At 42.2% G+C, this 15,960-nt stretch overlaps 1 protein-coding gene across 1 annotated transcript; it reads right to left on the bottom strand.

Moving 5' to 3' along the window:
* Nucleotides 1-987: 987 nt before the first annotated feature.
* LOC110521270 (tripartite motif-containing protein 16) lies at nucleotides 988-14,904 on the bottom strand. The gene is made up of 6 exons (XM_021598726.2): nucleotides 14,253-14,904; nucleotides 13,752-13,847; nucleotides 2,586-2,819; nucleotides 2,278-2,437; nucleotides 2,095-2,154; nucleotides 988-1,863 (listed from the first exon to the last, which is right to left on the bottom strand). Exons 1-6 carry the CDS (start codon nucleotides 14,832-14,834, stop codon nucleotides 1,346-1,348), a joined length of 1,650 nt encoding a protein of 549 aa, XP_021454401.2. The 5' UTR covers nucleotides 14,835-14,904; the 3' UTR covers nucleotides 988-1,345.
* Nucleotides 14,905-15,960: the final 1,056 nt, after the last annotated feature.

Below are 15,960 nucleotides of genomic sequence, written 5' to 3'. Positions count from 1 at the left end.
GTACCACGGCTAAGGGCTGTTCTTAGACAAGACACAACGCGGATTGAGAATTATGTAACACTTTAAAAAATACAATCAAATCCAATTGTATTGGTCACATACACATATTTAACAGATGTTATTGGTCACATACACATATTTAACAGATGTTATTGGTCACATACACATATTTAACAGATGTTATTGGTCACATACACATAGTTAGCAGATGTTATTGGTCACATACACATATTTAGCAGATGTTATTGGTCACATACACATATTTAACAGATGTTATTGGTCATATACACATGGTTAACAGATGTTATTGGTCACATACACATATTTAGCAGATGTTATTGGTCACATACACATATTTAGCAGATGTTATTGGTCACATACCCATGGTTAGCAGATGTTATTGGTCACATACACATGTTTAGCAGATGTTATTGGTCACATACACATATTTAACAGATGTTATTGGTCACATACACATATTTAGCAGATGTTATTGGTCACATACACATATTTAACAGATGTTATTGGTCACATACACATATTTAACAGATGTTATTGGTCACATACACATATTTAGCAGATGTTATTGCTGGTGTAGTGAAATGCTTGGTGATCCTGGCTCCAACAGTGCAGTAAAATCTAACAATACACACTCATGTAAAAAGTAAAGGAATTAAGAAACATTAAAATATAAGGATGAGCAATGTTGGAGTTCTGGAGTATAAATATATATATATATATACACAATACCAGTCAATGTTGGAGTCCTGGAGTATAAATATAGATAAATATACATACACTGTACCAGTCAATGTTGGAGTATATATATATACAGTGGGGCAAAAAAGTATTTAGTCAGCCACCAATTGTGCAAGTTCTCCCACTTGAAAAGATGAGAGAGGCCTGTAATTGTCATCATAGGTACAACTGTGACAGACAAAATGAGAAAAAAAATCCAGAAAATCACATTGTAGGATTTTTAATGAATTTATTTGCAAATTATGGTGGAAAATAAGTATTTGGTCACCTACAAAAAGGCAAGATTTCTGGCTCTCACAAACCTGTAACTTATTCTTTAAGAGGCTCCTCTGTCCTCCACTCGTTACCTGTATTAATGGCAGCTGTTTGAACTTGTTATCAAACCCAATTGAGAAAAAATAATGGTTCTGAATGACCAACAATATACATCAACACCATACATTATGATTAATGGAAATGAACAATGCAATTTATGAAATATGAATACATAACATCTTCTGAAGATCAGAGCAGAATGAATCATCACATCCGGGGCTATATCTGGGGACCATCACCACCAGCATGACTAGTATCTATGTGGACCCTACTACAGTTTAACCAGCTCAGCAGTATCATTATAACTATAGAGATAAAACCCAGGATAGAGGGACTGAGTGAATGTGGTCTGGACTCTGTGGAGGAGGGTCATTGTGTCAGAGACACTGTAGAAGGACAGAGTACCTGCCTTGTGATCCAGGTACACTCCTACTCTGGAGGACTGAGGGCCTGATACTTTAGTCACAACATTATTGTGTATGAAACAATAACCACCACTAGAGCACTCTAAACTCCAGGAGTTTTTATTGTCTCCAAATCCACCATCTCTCTCTGTTCTGCTGACATCTTTATAGGAGACTGCTGTATCAACATCCCCACTCCACTCCACCTCCCAGTAACAGCGTCCAGACAGACCCTCTCTACACAGAACCTGACAATGGTTGGTGAATCTGTCTGGATGATCAGGATATGGTTGGGGTTGGCCTGTATAGGTCACCTTTCTGTTCCCTTCAGACAGAGAGAGGCGTGTGTATACTGTTTTTGGGTCCAGTGTGAGCTGACAGGAATCTGGGAGAAGAGCAGAGACCAATGAGGGGAGTTAGAACAAAAGTTAAGTCAGATACTGTATCCACCCTGTCTTGTGTAAGAGCACAGCAGAAATCAAATCAGAGAAATAGGAGGAGCCAGATAGATACCCAGTCTTTGATTAGATCTACTATTGCTATATATTTCTAGAGGGATTGTTAGGAGTATCAGTAAAAAAGAGACTGTTAGTTACTTCACAATAAAGAGACTCACATTGTAACAACTGTTCTCTGGTCTTGGGCTCTGGAGGCAGTACAACATCCACTATATTCACTACAGACACAAACACATTGACAGAGAGAGGGAATGTTATCATCATACCATATTCCACATGTATATGACTAGTAGGGAACTTTCAATGGTCGAAAGTTGATGTTCTTATTGTTTTCAACACACCTGTAGTGGAGATCTTGTTCCATTCTCCTTTAAGGAAGTCTTCTAGTTTCTCTCTCAGTTCAGACACAGTCTTACTCACATCTCCAAAGTACTGAAGAGGATGGACAACGATGCTGGGTAAGTCTGAAGATACACTGATACTGGAGAGAGACTGATAACTCTGGAGACAGAGAGAGAGAGAGAGAGAGAGAGAGAGAGAGAGAGAGAGAGAGGAACAGAGAGAGAGACAGAGAGAGAACAGAACCAAATTATTGAGTGTCACGTTGAGTTAAAATTTCATATCTCATGTATCAAGGCAGTTTAGTTACCTGGAGGAAATGGATGTGATCCTCTGTGTGTGAGAGCTGCTCCAGCTCAGTGCTTCTCTTCCTCAGCTCAGCGATCTCCTGCTTCAGTTGCTCCAGGAGTCCTTCAGCTTGACTCACTTGAGCCTTCTCTTGGGCTCTGATCAGCTTCTTTACCTCAGAGCGCCTTCTCTCAATGGAGCAGATCAGCTCAGTAAATATATTATCACTGTCCTCCACTGCTGCCTGTGCAGAGTGCTGTTAAGAGATAGAGAGAGACAGCGACTGACTTATCTTACTTATATGAGCCATCCTCATTACACTAACACCACCCCCTCCTAATAACACATTGCGTGCCACCTCAACCTCCACACAATCACATTATACAGTACCCAACACCACAGTATAATACACCATCCAGCACCACATTCCAACCGTACATCCAACCCCTCCTCTCCAGCCGTACAGACAGCCCCCCTGAGCCCCCATACCTCCTGAAACATCTTAACAATATTGATAATTTTGTAAAACTCATGAAGGCCTGATTGGGAGTCCCATAAGGCAGCACACAATTGGCCCATCATAGTCCAAGTTTGGCCTGTGTCATGATGTTGGCCTGTGGGTAAGGTTTATGACCCCCCCATAAATACCTTTCTCCCTTCCCTCTCTCTCTGACTCTACAGAGGGACTTTTGAATAGCCTTTGTTAAACAGAGAGTCTGGGAACATCAAACAAGTGGAGGGAAAGGAACCATATTTCGGTAATGGAACCAGTTAAAAATATCCGTTGGTACTTAATGAGTATGATGTCAGTTCGGCTGTCATCTGAGACATTATGACTGATGACAGGACGAGATAAACTGTATCTGGGAAAGTCTACACATTATAGTTAGCTTATTATTTTAGCTTCCAAATGAGAGAATTGGGTTTTCATAAGATTAGAGCTCTGCTCAATCAGTGGCCCGTCCCTGTGAAGAGACACGGGTTATAAACTATGAAACACACCCTTCTCCCTCCACTATATAAGCCCTTGACGAAAATGTAACCTCTGTCGTGGGATAATCAGAATTTGTTGGTAACATATGTAAGATGTTTTATATTTATCAAATGTGTGTAAGTTAATTCTCATCAGAATGGTATTTTTGTATAATACTGTGGGCAGGATTGCAGTATCTGTTCTATGTCAAGACTAAGTTGCATGGCCGCTGAGAGGGGAGAGGTCAAAGTGTCATCATGTGTAAACATGTCTTTTGCCCCACTGTGTGTGTGCCAGTTCACTCCCTAGTTTTCCCATCGGAGATGGCAGTGTCTGGAATCATTCTCCTCTCCGTGAGCTTGTCCAGGATTTGTTGTATTTTGAGTTGGTTGTATCTAAATGACAATTTGATATATGCCTGTTGATATGGAGGGTTGGTTTATGGTTCTGGGGTTTGAGAAAGGAGACAAAGCTGAACGATGAGTTATGTCTATGCTGTCTGACTATGTGTGTCTTTGCTATTAAAGGAACTCAGTTGCATTGTAAGGGGACTCTCAGAGGATTCACTGGGAGACACTGAATTATCTGAGAGTCACAGGATTGTGATAAGAGCTCATATAATTAAAGATGGACTTTTATAACTAACTCTGACGTGTGTGTGTGGTTTGCTCCCATGATTTGGTAAATAGAGGAAATTTCCACGACACCTCCTGTAACCTCCTGTACATTAAGATGACGGTCCGATGTCAGAAGGATTCAGATAATAACTACAGAATGAAGCCAACCTCAGCGTGAGCTTTGGTTGCGAATGGTATGAACTTTGAGCTCTTATTTGCTACAGAAGTGATACCTCCTAGCCGTTGAGTTAGCAGCGGCCGCATAAATGTGGGCTAGGAGAGGAAATACAGAGTATCCCGTCTACCACATAAGGACAACACTACAACGTATCCCGTTCACCACCAGAGACACTCTTCAAAGGACAAAGGACTCTGTTGGGAAACACAGCCTTCCATCTACCACCAACCTATTGAAGCGCAGCTCAGAGTAAATATTTATTGCATTTTCCTTTTCCAAATGGGCGGTAATTTAGAATGCATAAGATTCTGTATTTACGATAGAGTAGCTGCCTACGGCCCGATAGTGACATCGCTTCTCCCTTTGTTCTTCAGTCTTCCCGCTCTTTCACTCAAACCCAACCCTTTTTCTTTGTGTAACCAGCTGTCATATCTGTTCCGTCTGCTAGGAACATTTTCCTTTATGACATAATTTGTAATCAAGGTATGATTAATTCTGTGTATATGTAATTCTATGTGATTAGTTAGGTATTTAGTAAATAAATAATTAAACCCAATGTTGTATTGCTGATTCAACTTGTTAGCCAGGGTTTGTGAAGAAAACCAAGAATTTACAACTTTCAGGTGAGACTGAAATAAGGTGACGATTAACATTGACTGCTATTGATGTAAAATATTACTAGGTCTTTAAGAGTTTATTCAGAAGATAACAGCTCTATAAATATTATTTCCTGGTGCCCTGACTTTCTAGTTAATTACATTTACATGATTAGATCAATCGGGTAATAGTAATTACAGAGAAATGATTTTATAGAAGAGCATGTCATATCACTTCATCCTGCATAGCCAAAGACACGACACCTGGGTAGGCCGTCATTGTAAATAACAGTTTGTTCTTAACCGACTTTCCTAGTTAAATAAAGGTTAAATAAAAATAAAGAAATACAAATATTCTACAAAGTAAAAAATAAAGGAAAACCGTGAAATGAGTAGGTGTCAAAACTTTTGACTGGTATTTTTTTTAAATATAATTAAATGTATGGTGTTTTTGGTTTATGTCAGTTTCATTATTATGCTATAAATGGTTATTTTATGCATGTTAGTGATATAATGAACTAGAACATTTTATATTTTGTAATTCTGAGTAATTACTACTTTAGTAAGGATATACACTTTATTCAGTACTACTGCAGTTGCTAAATAATTCCAATAGATGGACGCTTAAGACCAAGAATGACATTTCAGAAGTTTAGTTTAGTTCTCCCCTAGATACACCTCTCCCCCTCACAGGAAAACTCATGTCTGTGCTTGGTTCTGTCCCCTTCCACACTGCTAACGCAAGAAGAAGAACTGAAAAAGCATTTGACAGATTACTGTGAGGTAGTATAATGATGTTTAATATTACCTGTTTTATGCTCATGTTTTGAAGTCATACTTTATTACTAAAACGATTATCAATAAGCCTGAACATTAAGTCAGTCACCTCGGGACAACAAAAATGTATTTTCCTAGTACACTCATTGTCAAATTCATCAACCAGTATCGAGCCGCTCTGCCTTCTCTCACAAGTATCCAACTCAACAAGCCCTGCCAAAAGCTTGTGCCGTCAGCGGCAGCGAGCACTCTGCCTTCTCCCACAAGAGAGGGGCATGTTGAGGTACATTTACTAACCGTGAGGGTTGCAAGATGTCATTTATTGTAGGGCTGGAAGATGCATCGTCTTTTCTATTCCGAGGCTGTTGAGGTAAATTTACTAACCAAGAGGGTTGTATAATGTCAAAATAATTAATCCTATTTAGTACTCTAATGGTATTTACTAACATAATATTATTACAAAAATTGTTTCTAAATATGTTCTAGGCTACCCTACCCTAGAATTAGGGATTAGGCTAAAATAGGTACTTAGAGTTAGAGTTTCTGTACAGCACTTTGTGACATCTGCTGATGTAAAACGGACTTTATAAATACATTTGATTGATTGATTGTTAGGTTCAGGGTATAGCTCTCTTGCTCCTCCATGTGGTCTTATGTGGGTACTACATACCTTATTCACGAAACTTGAAAGGCAACCATTGCTAATACTGAGCATCTACACAACGTGTAACCAGGTGAACAGTGAGCTTCCTCACCAAGTAGCTGGGCAGGGTGAGACATCACCTAAAATAAGGCCTATTTTTTCAATACAACTAATAGGAGCTGGCAGGGTGAAATATGATCTAAAATAAGGCCTGTTCTTTCAAAACAACTAATAGGAGCTGGCAGGGTGAAACATGACCTAAAATTAGGCCTGTTTTTTCAAAACAACTAGTAGGAGCTGGCAGAGTGAAACTGATAAATATGGTAATAAAATTAAACTAGGCTCCATGGCGGATGCAATGAACTAGTTTTATCAGAAAAAGTCATTAAAAATGGCATGTGTCCAGCCTAGTCCTAGCCGGCTGGTAGCGCTTGTCTGCAATTGCATTATGCCCCATGTGGCCCACACTCATGTTGTGGCAGAATCAGAATTATTTAGGTAACATTGATAAATAAGATGTTTTATCCATTTTCATAAGTATGCTTATGTGGGTAAAGTTACTTGGGCCCCAGAGAGGGGAGAGGTCAGGCTTGTCTTCTTATGGGAATGTGTCTGTAACTATTACATGTCCCCTCTGAGGTTGCCCTTATCTTGATTTAGTATATGGCCTAGGAGGCTCACTGTCTTTTCTGATCTTGTCCAGGAGGGTTGTATTTGACATGGGAGTATCTAGAATTGACAATTGATATATGCCATTGGATGAGGTAATGTTTTGGTCCTAAGTAGTACCAAGAACGAGATAGGACCTTTGTTTAAGGAGACCAAACTGAACGATAATTTATAGCTAATGCTGTCTGGCTATGGGATACTCCTCTCTCAAGTAAAGTCTTCCTTTGTAATGTTCCTAAGATCTGTTATTTGTCATGTGAGTTGAGAGGGGTGTGTCTTGGCTATAAATGATACTAAGAATTGTTTTGTAAGCATTCTCAGAGAATTCATTTATAGACACTGAATTGATCTGAGAGTCACAGGGCTATGGTGAAGCGTATATAATTAAATATGGACGTTATGATATAACTCTGACTTGTGTGTGGTTTGCTCTCTCATGATTTGGTAATACAGGAAATTTCCACGACACTCAAAACCCTGAAAACTATCTGTGCTAGCAAACCCTGGGTACCACCCCTCCCCCTGCTTTACCTTGAAGTTTGTAAGAAACAAACACTTGCCTACAAAAAGAGACAACATGTTTAACGGATTGCACTTGGCACGTAGACGAGAGCACACAAAAACCACTTGCAAATTTACCAAAACAAACCAACTCCTTGTGAATCTGTTTGGACGTAATAAACAGAGGCAGATTAGTGTCGAAAGAACAACAAGACTCACCTTTTCATTACCACAACCACCGCCTTGTTCATTCTGGATACAGAGTGTATATGTTCAGCTCCCACCTGTTCGCCGACCGTGATCAACAATTCGTCCACAACATTCTCCAGAATGGACCCGAAGAGACAGCGTTTCTTCTCCACCCGGTTGAAGCCATCACGCCGCCCAAACAAACTTCCCCTACTCCCCCCTCAACTCTAACCGATAAACAGTAGAAACCAATAAACAATCCCTCAAACATGAGAAAATAATTTAGGAAAATACGCAAGAACCAAACAAAAAAAGAATAGTAACCCTCCTCATGAACCACAAAATAAAATACAAAAATAAAATAAAATAAATACACAAATAAAAAGGAACAGTAACCCTCACACAACTTCTTCTTCTTCTATGGTATAATGGCGGACTGCAAACAAACATTAAAGGTGCATGGCGCCACCTACTGTGCTGGAGTGTGTTCAATCACGGTTTTTTACAACATTTATAAATCCTCCTACCCTACTCAGTACTTCTGAGAAACTAAAAAAGAGCCCTACTAACTTCTAATAGACCCTCCCCCATCCCCCAAATCCCTTCCAAACCCCCCCAACCCCGTCCAAACTCAATGACCCTACACTTCAATCTTTCCCTCTCTTCAACATACTTACAACAATATAACAACACATGCTCCACCGTTTCATTGACAATCCCCTCCAGACACAGAACATTCACATGCTGCCAACCAGATGTAATGACCAGTTCAATGTACAATGTCCTAAACACAATCGAGTAAACATCATCTCTTCCTTCCTAATCTGACCTATGAATCTTGGTCCACCGACCTTTCTTTTGGAGGGCATATAAATGTTGTCCCTTGTGCTCAGTCCCATCTCTTCTGCTACACATCTATCGAAATGGCTCTGATCTTACATTTGGCTTCACCTCTACCCAGTGGAACATTAATAACAATTATATCTTGTTTTAAAGCTCAAACACCCAAACACACCCAAATGTGCTGGGACCCAGCAGAAACTCACTATTACACCCATTCACTCAATTCATTATACCTCCAATAGTAGGTATCATGACGTGGCCCTTTCTGGGTATAGATCATGGCTTCGCCCTCTCTCTCACTCTCTCCTACACCCAGGTTCTGTTATCTCGGGACATAAATTCCTGGCGGAGACTCTCTACCCCTGGTCATGCAGAAAGAGAGACACAGAGAGAACAAAGGATTTCACATGGCGAACTCCTAAATTCCCAAAATGGGAATTTGAAAAAAAAAATCCACTCATAAGAATGTGGGAATTGTCGGGTATTGACGGGTATAATGAGTGTGTTTCATTTGGTGACCTCAGAGAGGACAGGAAACACACAACTATATATCTGAATGTGTACATTTCTCAATTATGAGGTTTACATCTAATTATTGTATGAAATGAATGAGTAAAGATGAAACTATTTGTGAAATGATGTAATGTGATGTTAAACCTTTGAGGTGAGAGAATTGTATTCCCTTTCAAGTTTAACTAAGTAAATGGCCCGCCCGCCTTGAGCACAAATGGCCCGCCCGCCCTCCTGCACACTTCCCACATATTGGAATCTCCGATAGCTACAAACTGCAGCAACATGACCATAAACGCTGCACCTAAAATGGCGCCGGAAGAAATGGCAGGAGTTTTACGGGCGCCCGACCAATGGTGCTATTATGTGTTTTATTTCGCTTCATTTGTACATATTTTGTACATAATGTTTACGGTGGCATATTTGTAAACAACAGCTGGTGCACGAAAAATCTAAGGAAGTCTCTAGATTTTGCTCGCCTGAAGCAGAGTATCTTATGACAAACTGCAGACCACACTATTTGCAAAGATAGTTTTCATCTATACTTTTCGTGGCTGTTTATTTTCCACCCCAGACGGATGCTGGCACTAAGACCGCACTCAGTCAGCTGTATAAGAAAATAGCAAACAGGAAACCACTCACCCAGAGGCGGTGCTCCTAGTGGGCTAAACTTTAATGCAAGGAAACTTAAATCAGTTCTACCTCATTTCTATCAACATGTTAAATGTGCATCCAGAGGGATAAAAAGTCTAGATCACCTGTACTCCACACACAGAGACATGTACAAGGCTATCCCTTGCCCACCATTTGGTCAATCTGACCACAATTCTATCCTCCTGCAAAAATTAAAGCAGGAAGCACCAGTGACTAGATCAATTTAAAAGTGGCCATTTGAAGCAGATGCTAAACTACAGGACTGGTTTGTTATCACAGACTGGAACATGTTCAGGAATTCTCCCGATGGCATTGAGGAGTACACCACATCAGTCATTTACTTTTTCAATAAGTGCATTGAGGACGTCGTCCCCACAGTGACTGTACGTACATACCCCAACCAGAAGCCATGGATTACAGACAACATTCGCACTGAGCTAAAGGGTAGAGCTGACGCGTCCAAGGTGCGGAACTCTAACCCGGAAGCTTATGAGAAATCCTGCTATGCCCTCCGACGAACCACCAAACAGGCAAAGCGTCAATACAGGGCTAATATTGAATCGTACCACATCGGCTCCGACGCTCATCTTATGTGGCAGGGCTTGCAACCTATTACGGACTACAAAGAGAAGCACAGCCGCATGCTGCCCAGTGACACGAGCATACCAGACGAGTTAAATCACTTCTATGCTCTTTTCGAGGCAAGCAACACTGAGGCATGTATGACAGCATCAGCTGTTCCAGACAACAGTGTGATCACTCTCTCCATAGCCGACGTGAGTAAGACCTTTAAACAGGTCAACATTCACAAGGCTGCGGGGCCAGATGGATTACCAGGATGTGTGCTCCATGCATTTGCTGACCATCTGGCAGGTGTCTTCACTGACATTTTCAACATGTCCCTGATTGAGTCTGTAATACCAACATGCTTCAAGCAGACCACCATAGTCCCTGTGCCCAAGAACACAAAGGCAACCTGCCTAAATGACTACAGACCCGTAGCACTCACTTCTGTAGCCATGAAGTGCTTTGAAAGGCTGGTAATGGCTCACATCAACACCATTATCCCAGAAACCATAGACCCACTCCAATTTGCATACCACCCAAACAGATCCACAGATGAAGCAATCTCTATTGCACTCCACACTGCCCTTTCCCACCTGGACTCAAGGAACACCTATGTGAGAATGCTGTTCATTGACTACAGCTCAGCATTCAGCACCATAGTACCCTCAAAGCTCACCACTAAGCTAAGGATCCTGGGACTAAACACCTCCCTCTGCAACTGGATCCTGAACTTCCTGACAATACATCTGCCACGCTGATCCTCAACACTGGAGACCCTCAGGGGTGCGTGCTCAGTCCCCTCCTGTACTCCCTGTTCACCCACGACTGTGTGGCTAGGCACGACTCCAACACCATCATTAAGTTTGCAGATGACACAACAGTGGTAGGCCTGATCACGGACAATGATGAGACAGCCCACAGGGAGGAGGTCAGAGACCTGGGTGGTGCCAGAATAATAACCTATCCCTCAATGTAACCAAGACAAATGAGATGATTGTGGAATACAGGAATAAGAGGACAGAGCACGCCCCCATTCTCATCAAAGGGGATGTAGTGGACCTGTTTGAGAGCTTCAGGTTTCTTGGTTTCCACATCACCAACAAATTAAAATGGTCCAAACACACCAAGACAGTGAAGAGGGCACGTCAAAGCCTATTCCCCCTCAGGAAACTAAAAAGATTTGTCATGGGTCCTCAGATCCTCAAAAGGTTCTACAGCTGCAACATCAAGAGCATCCTGACCGGTTGCATCACTGCCTGATACGGCAACTGCTCGGCCTCCGACCGCAAGGCATCACTGGGGCTAAGCTGCCTGCCATCCAGGACTTTTACACCAGGCGGTGTCAGAGGAAGGCCCTAAGAATTGTTAATGACCCCAGTCACCCCAGCCATAGATCGCTCTCTCTACTACCACGTGGCAAGCGGTACCGAAGCGTCAAGTCTAGGATCAAAAGGCCTCTCAACAGTTTTTACCCCAAAGACATAAGACTCCTGAACAGGTAATCAAATGGCTACCTGGAATATTTACATTGTGTTCCCCCCCCCAACCCCTCTTTTACGCTGCTGCTACTCTCTGTTTATCACATATGCATAGTCACTTTAACTATACATCCATGTACATACTACCTCAATTAGCCCGACTAACCGGTGCCCTGCACATTGGCTACCCGGACTATCTGCATTGTGTCCCGCCATCCGCCACCCACCACCCACCACCCACCACCCGACAACCCCTCTTTTACGCTACCGCTACTCTCTTTTTATCATATATAAATAGTCACTTTAACCATACCTACATGTACATGCTATCTGCTACCACACGGCAAGCGGTCCTGGAGAGCCAATTCTAGGTCAAAGAGGGTTATAAACAGCTTCTACCCCTAAGCCATAAGACTCCTGAACATCTAGTCAAATGGCTACCCAGACTATTCACATTGCCCTTCCCCTCCCCTCTCCACACCACTGCCACTCTCTGTTGTCATCAATGCATAGTCACTTTAATTAACTCTACCTACATGTACATACAACTTCAACTGACCGGTGCCCCCGCACATTGACTCTGTACCGGCACCCCCCTGTATATATTGTTATTTTTTACTGCTGCTCTTTTTTACTTGTTACTGTTATCTCTTATTCTTATCCATATTTTTTAAAACTGCACTGTTAGTTAGGGGCTCGTAAGTAAGCATTTCACTGTAAGGTCGACACCTGTTGTATTCGGTGCACGTGACAAATAAACTTTGATTTGATTTGAAACAGCTCAGTGGTTTCGGCACAAAGACTCTAACAGGATAACTGATATATCCTAACATGACTTTGTCGGGTAAAGACTCAAAACTCAAAAGGACTGACAGTGACTCCTCTGTTTCACCACGCCCACCATCAATTGTTCCACCTCCACACTTAACGCTACCCCAGAAATCATTCATTTCAATGGTGTCCTGTTCCTGAGAGCAAAGCAAGAAACAGATCTTGACCCAAGTTACGTGACACGGAGCGCCCACTTCCTCTGGTCAGAAGAAACAAACAAATATCAGAATTCCACTACAGGTTACCTAGGTTACCTTCACTGATTCAACTGCACCCAACTCCTTTACCACCCACCCTGAAACCACAAATGGATCTGCCAAAAGGTATGGATCCACTTTCTCCAACAATGTAACTCCTACTCCACCAGAATCTTCTTTATCATGTCCATTGATTCCAGACTCTGGTTCTGAGGTCTTTACCTCACTTAACTCTCCCTCATTCATTTCCATTTCACCTCCAGAACTCGGTCTGGTGCACGGCTCACTCTGTTTGCACTTGAATTATAACATTTGAAATGTCTCTATTACTTTTAAACTTTTTTAGTGTAAGGCTTACTGTTCATGATTGTTTATTTCACTTATATATATTATCTATTTATCTTGCTTTGGCAATGTAAACATATGTTTCCCATGGAAATAAAGCCCTTTGAATTGAACATGAGAGAGAGAGAGAGAGAGAGAGAGAGAGAGAGAGAGAGAGAGAGAGAGAGAGAGAGAGAGAGAGAGAGAGAGAGAGAGAGAGAGAGAGAGAGAGAGAGAGAGAGAGAGAGAGAGAGAGAGAGAGAGAGAGAGAGAGAGAGAGAGAGAGAGAGAGAGAGAGAGAGAGAGAGAGAGAGAGAGAGAGAACTCCATGTTAATGTATAGGGGACAGGAGTCGGTCATGGTTACTCAAGGTTATGTGATGAGGTAGCCCCGCCTGCGACTTTAAAAACAGTGTCGGCCCAATTGGGAATGTCCTCTTTGTGTAATGGTCAAGACGTTGGTTTCTACGGTAGACCTGGGCTCATATGGGTTCATATCCTGTTGGTTATATTAAGCAGTCTATTCTCTGAAAGGGGTCCAGACATAGTGTGGTCAGTGGGATTGAAGAGGGGCCCCTCTCTCTCTCTTTGACTGGAGGAGACAGGTGAAATGGTGTGTCTCCTCTGGTCAACAACACTCACCTTGAGAGACTCCACAGCCTGTTGGAGCTCTTTCAGCTCCTTCTCTCTCTCCTGGAATCTCTGCTGGACCTTCTGCTGGCTCATCCCCAGCTGCCTCTGTGGAGAATCACTCTTCAATGAGATATCAAACTTTATTTGTCCAGTAGCTCAATAGTATAGTCATGTGACATATGGCACATAGAAGATAGAGATTAAAGTGGAAGTGTTTGTGTGAAATTATATTATGTTGCTATGTGAATTATTATCGTTTTAACATGACACAAATTAGGGGAGCTGATTGGGGGTTTAATAACAAATGATAATGGTGTTTGACTTTAGAAAATGATGATACATTTGGAGAATCTGGGTTAAAATATCTATATAATCAAGGTTTCTGTTCATATTTGTTCTGCCGTGGATCGATTTCATTTGAATTATCTCACATTCGAACAGTCTTAGTTCCTACTGTATCTTTAATTCTTTGTTTATCAAACAGTCACCATCAAGTTGTTCTGGTCTTACCTGTTTCTCTGTCCTCTCTGCTGCAGCTGACACTGTATCATGGCCTTTATGTTCATCCATTGTACACAGCAGACAGATACACTGCTTATCGGTACGACAGTAAACCTCCAGCAGTTTGTCATGATGAGAGCAGATCTTCTCCTGTAGTTGTGCGGTGGCTTTGACCAGCTTGTGCTTCTTGAAAGCAGGAAATTCATAGTGAGGTTGGATGTGAGTCTCACAGTAAGAGGCCAGACACACCAGACAGGACATGAGGGCTTTCTGCTTTCTGGCCCCAGTGCAGAAATCACACGCTACATCTCCAGGTCCAGCATAGCACAGAGCAGGAGGGGGAGCAGCCTGGAGTCCTGTCTTCTTCAGTTTCTCCACCACTTCAGCCAGCACGATGTTTCTCTTCAGTACAGGTCTTGGGGTAAAGGTCTGTCTGCACTGTGGACAGCTGTAGACACCTTTCAGACGATCCTGATCCCAGCTTTCTTTAATACAGCCCGTACAGTAACTGTGTCCACAGGCAGTAGTCACCGGATCCTTCAGTAGATCCAGACAGACGGAGCAACAGAACAGTTCCTGATTGTCAGCCATTTTAGTGCTCTCTCCCGTAGGTTAAGCAATGGCAGTGTCGAAGATTACTTTCTGTTCAGTGTCAAAGATTACTTTCTGTTTCATGGAACTCTACACCAGAGGACAGGGAGTGGCTTCCTACTTGACTGTGTTCTCAGTATGTAGAGGGGGTGTGGTTTCTTTGATAAGGAAGTAAAACAGATTGTTGGGTAGTAGGCAGAGATAGTCAGTATTTATGTTGCATGTATTTGAAATACGCATTTTAATTGCTTCTGAGTATCTTGTCTTATAAATCATACTGGGCTGAACTATACTCCAATGTATTTTTGTATTTTCTAAACACTAAATACTCAGCAGTCTGATAGTACTATGGTGTGATAAGACTGTCTGCTAAATGACAACAATGATATCAGCAGTCTGATAGTACTATGGTGTGATAAGAGTGTCTGGTAAATGACAACATTGGTATCAACAGTCTGATAGTACTATGGTGTGATAAGAGTGTCTGGTAAATGACAACATTGGTATCAACAGTCTGATAGTACTATGGTGTGATAAGACTGTCTGCTAAATGACAACATTGGTATCAACAGTCTGATAGTACTACAGTACCCCCCAAGGTGGCACGCAGCGAGGGTCCCCGGTCCGGGGTCGGCGACGAGGGTCCCTGGACCAGAGGCGCCACCAAAGTGGGGTGAGCCAGAGGTGGAGCGGGGTCTATGTCCCGCACCAGACCCGCCACCGCTGATAGATGCCCACCCAGACCCTCCCCTATAGGTTCAGGTTTTGCGGCCGGAGTCCGCACCTTTGGGGGGGTACTGTCACGCCCTGACCTTAGAGAGCCTTTTTATGTCTCTATTTGGTTTGGTCAGGGTGTGATTTGGGTGGGCATTCTATGTTCTTTAATTCTATGTTATTTTTCTGTTTTGGCCGGGTATGGTTCTCAGTCAGGGACAGCTGTCTATTGTTGTCTCTGATTGGGAATCAGACTTAGGCAGCCTGTTTTGCCACCTCAGGTTGTGGGATGTTGTTTTTTGTTAGCACTGTGTAGCCTTCAGAACGTGACGTTCTTTTGTTTGGTGTTCAGATTAAATAAAGTATCATGAACACGTACCACACTGCACCTTGGTCCACTTCTTCCAACGAG

This window comes from Oncorhynchus mykiss, chromosome 30 (genome assembly GCF_013265735.2).
Source record: "Oncorhynchus mykiss isolate Arlee chromosome 30, USDA_OmykA_1.1, whole genome shotgun sequence".
NCBI classification, from domain to species: domain Eukaryota; kingdom Metazoa; phylum Chordata; class Actinopteri; order Salmoniformes; family Salmonidae; genus Oncorhynchus; species Oncorhynchus mykiss.
Note: the sequence above shows the minus strand (reverse complement) of the source record. Positions and strands in the feature narration are given on the sequence as shown.

Coding starts and splice junctions, on each gene's coding strand:
- LOC110521270 (XM_021598726.2), bottom strand. CDS start 14,834: ATGGCTGACAATCAGGAACTGTTCTGTTGCTCCGTCTGTCTGGATCTA. Junction 13,848..14,252: donor CAGAGAGGACAGAGAAACAG/GTAAGACCAGAA, acceptor GATTCTCCACAG/AGGCAGCTGGGGATGAGCCA. Junction 2,820..13,751: donor AGGCTGTGGAGTCTCTCAAG/GTGAGTGTTGTT, acceptor ATCTCTTAACAG/CACTCTGCACAGGCAGCAGT.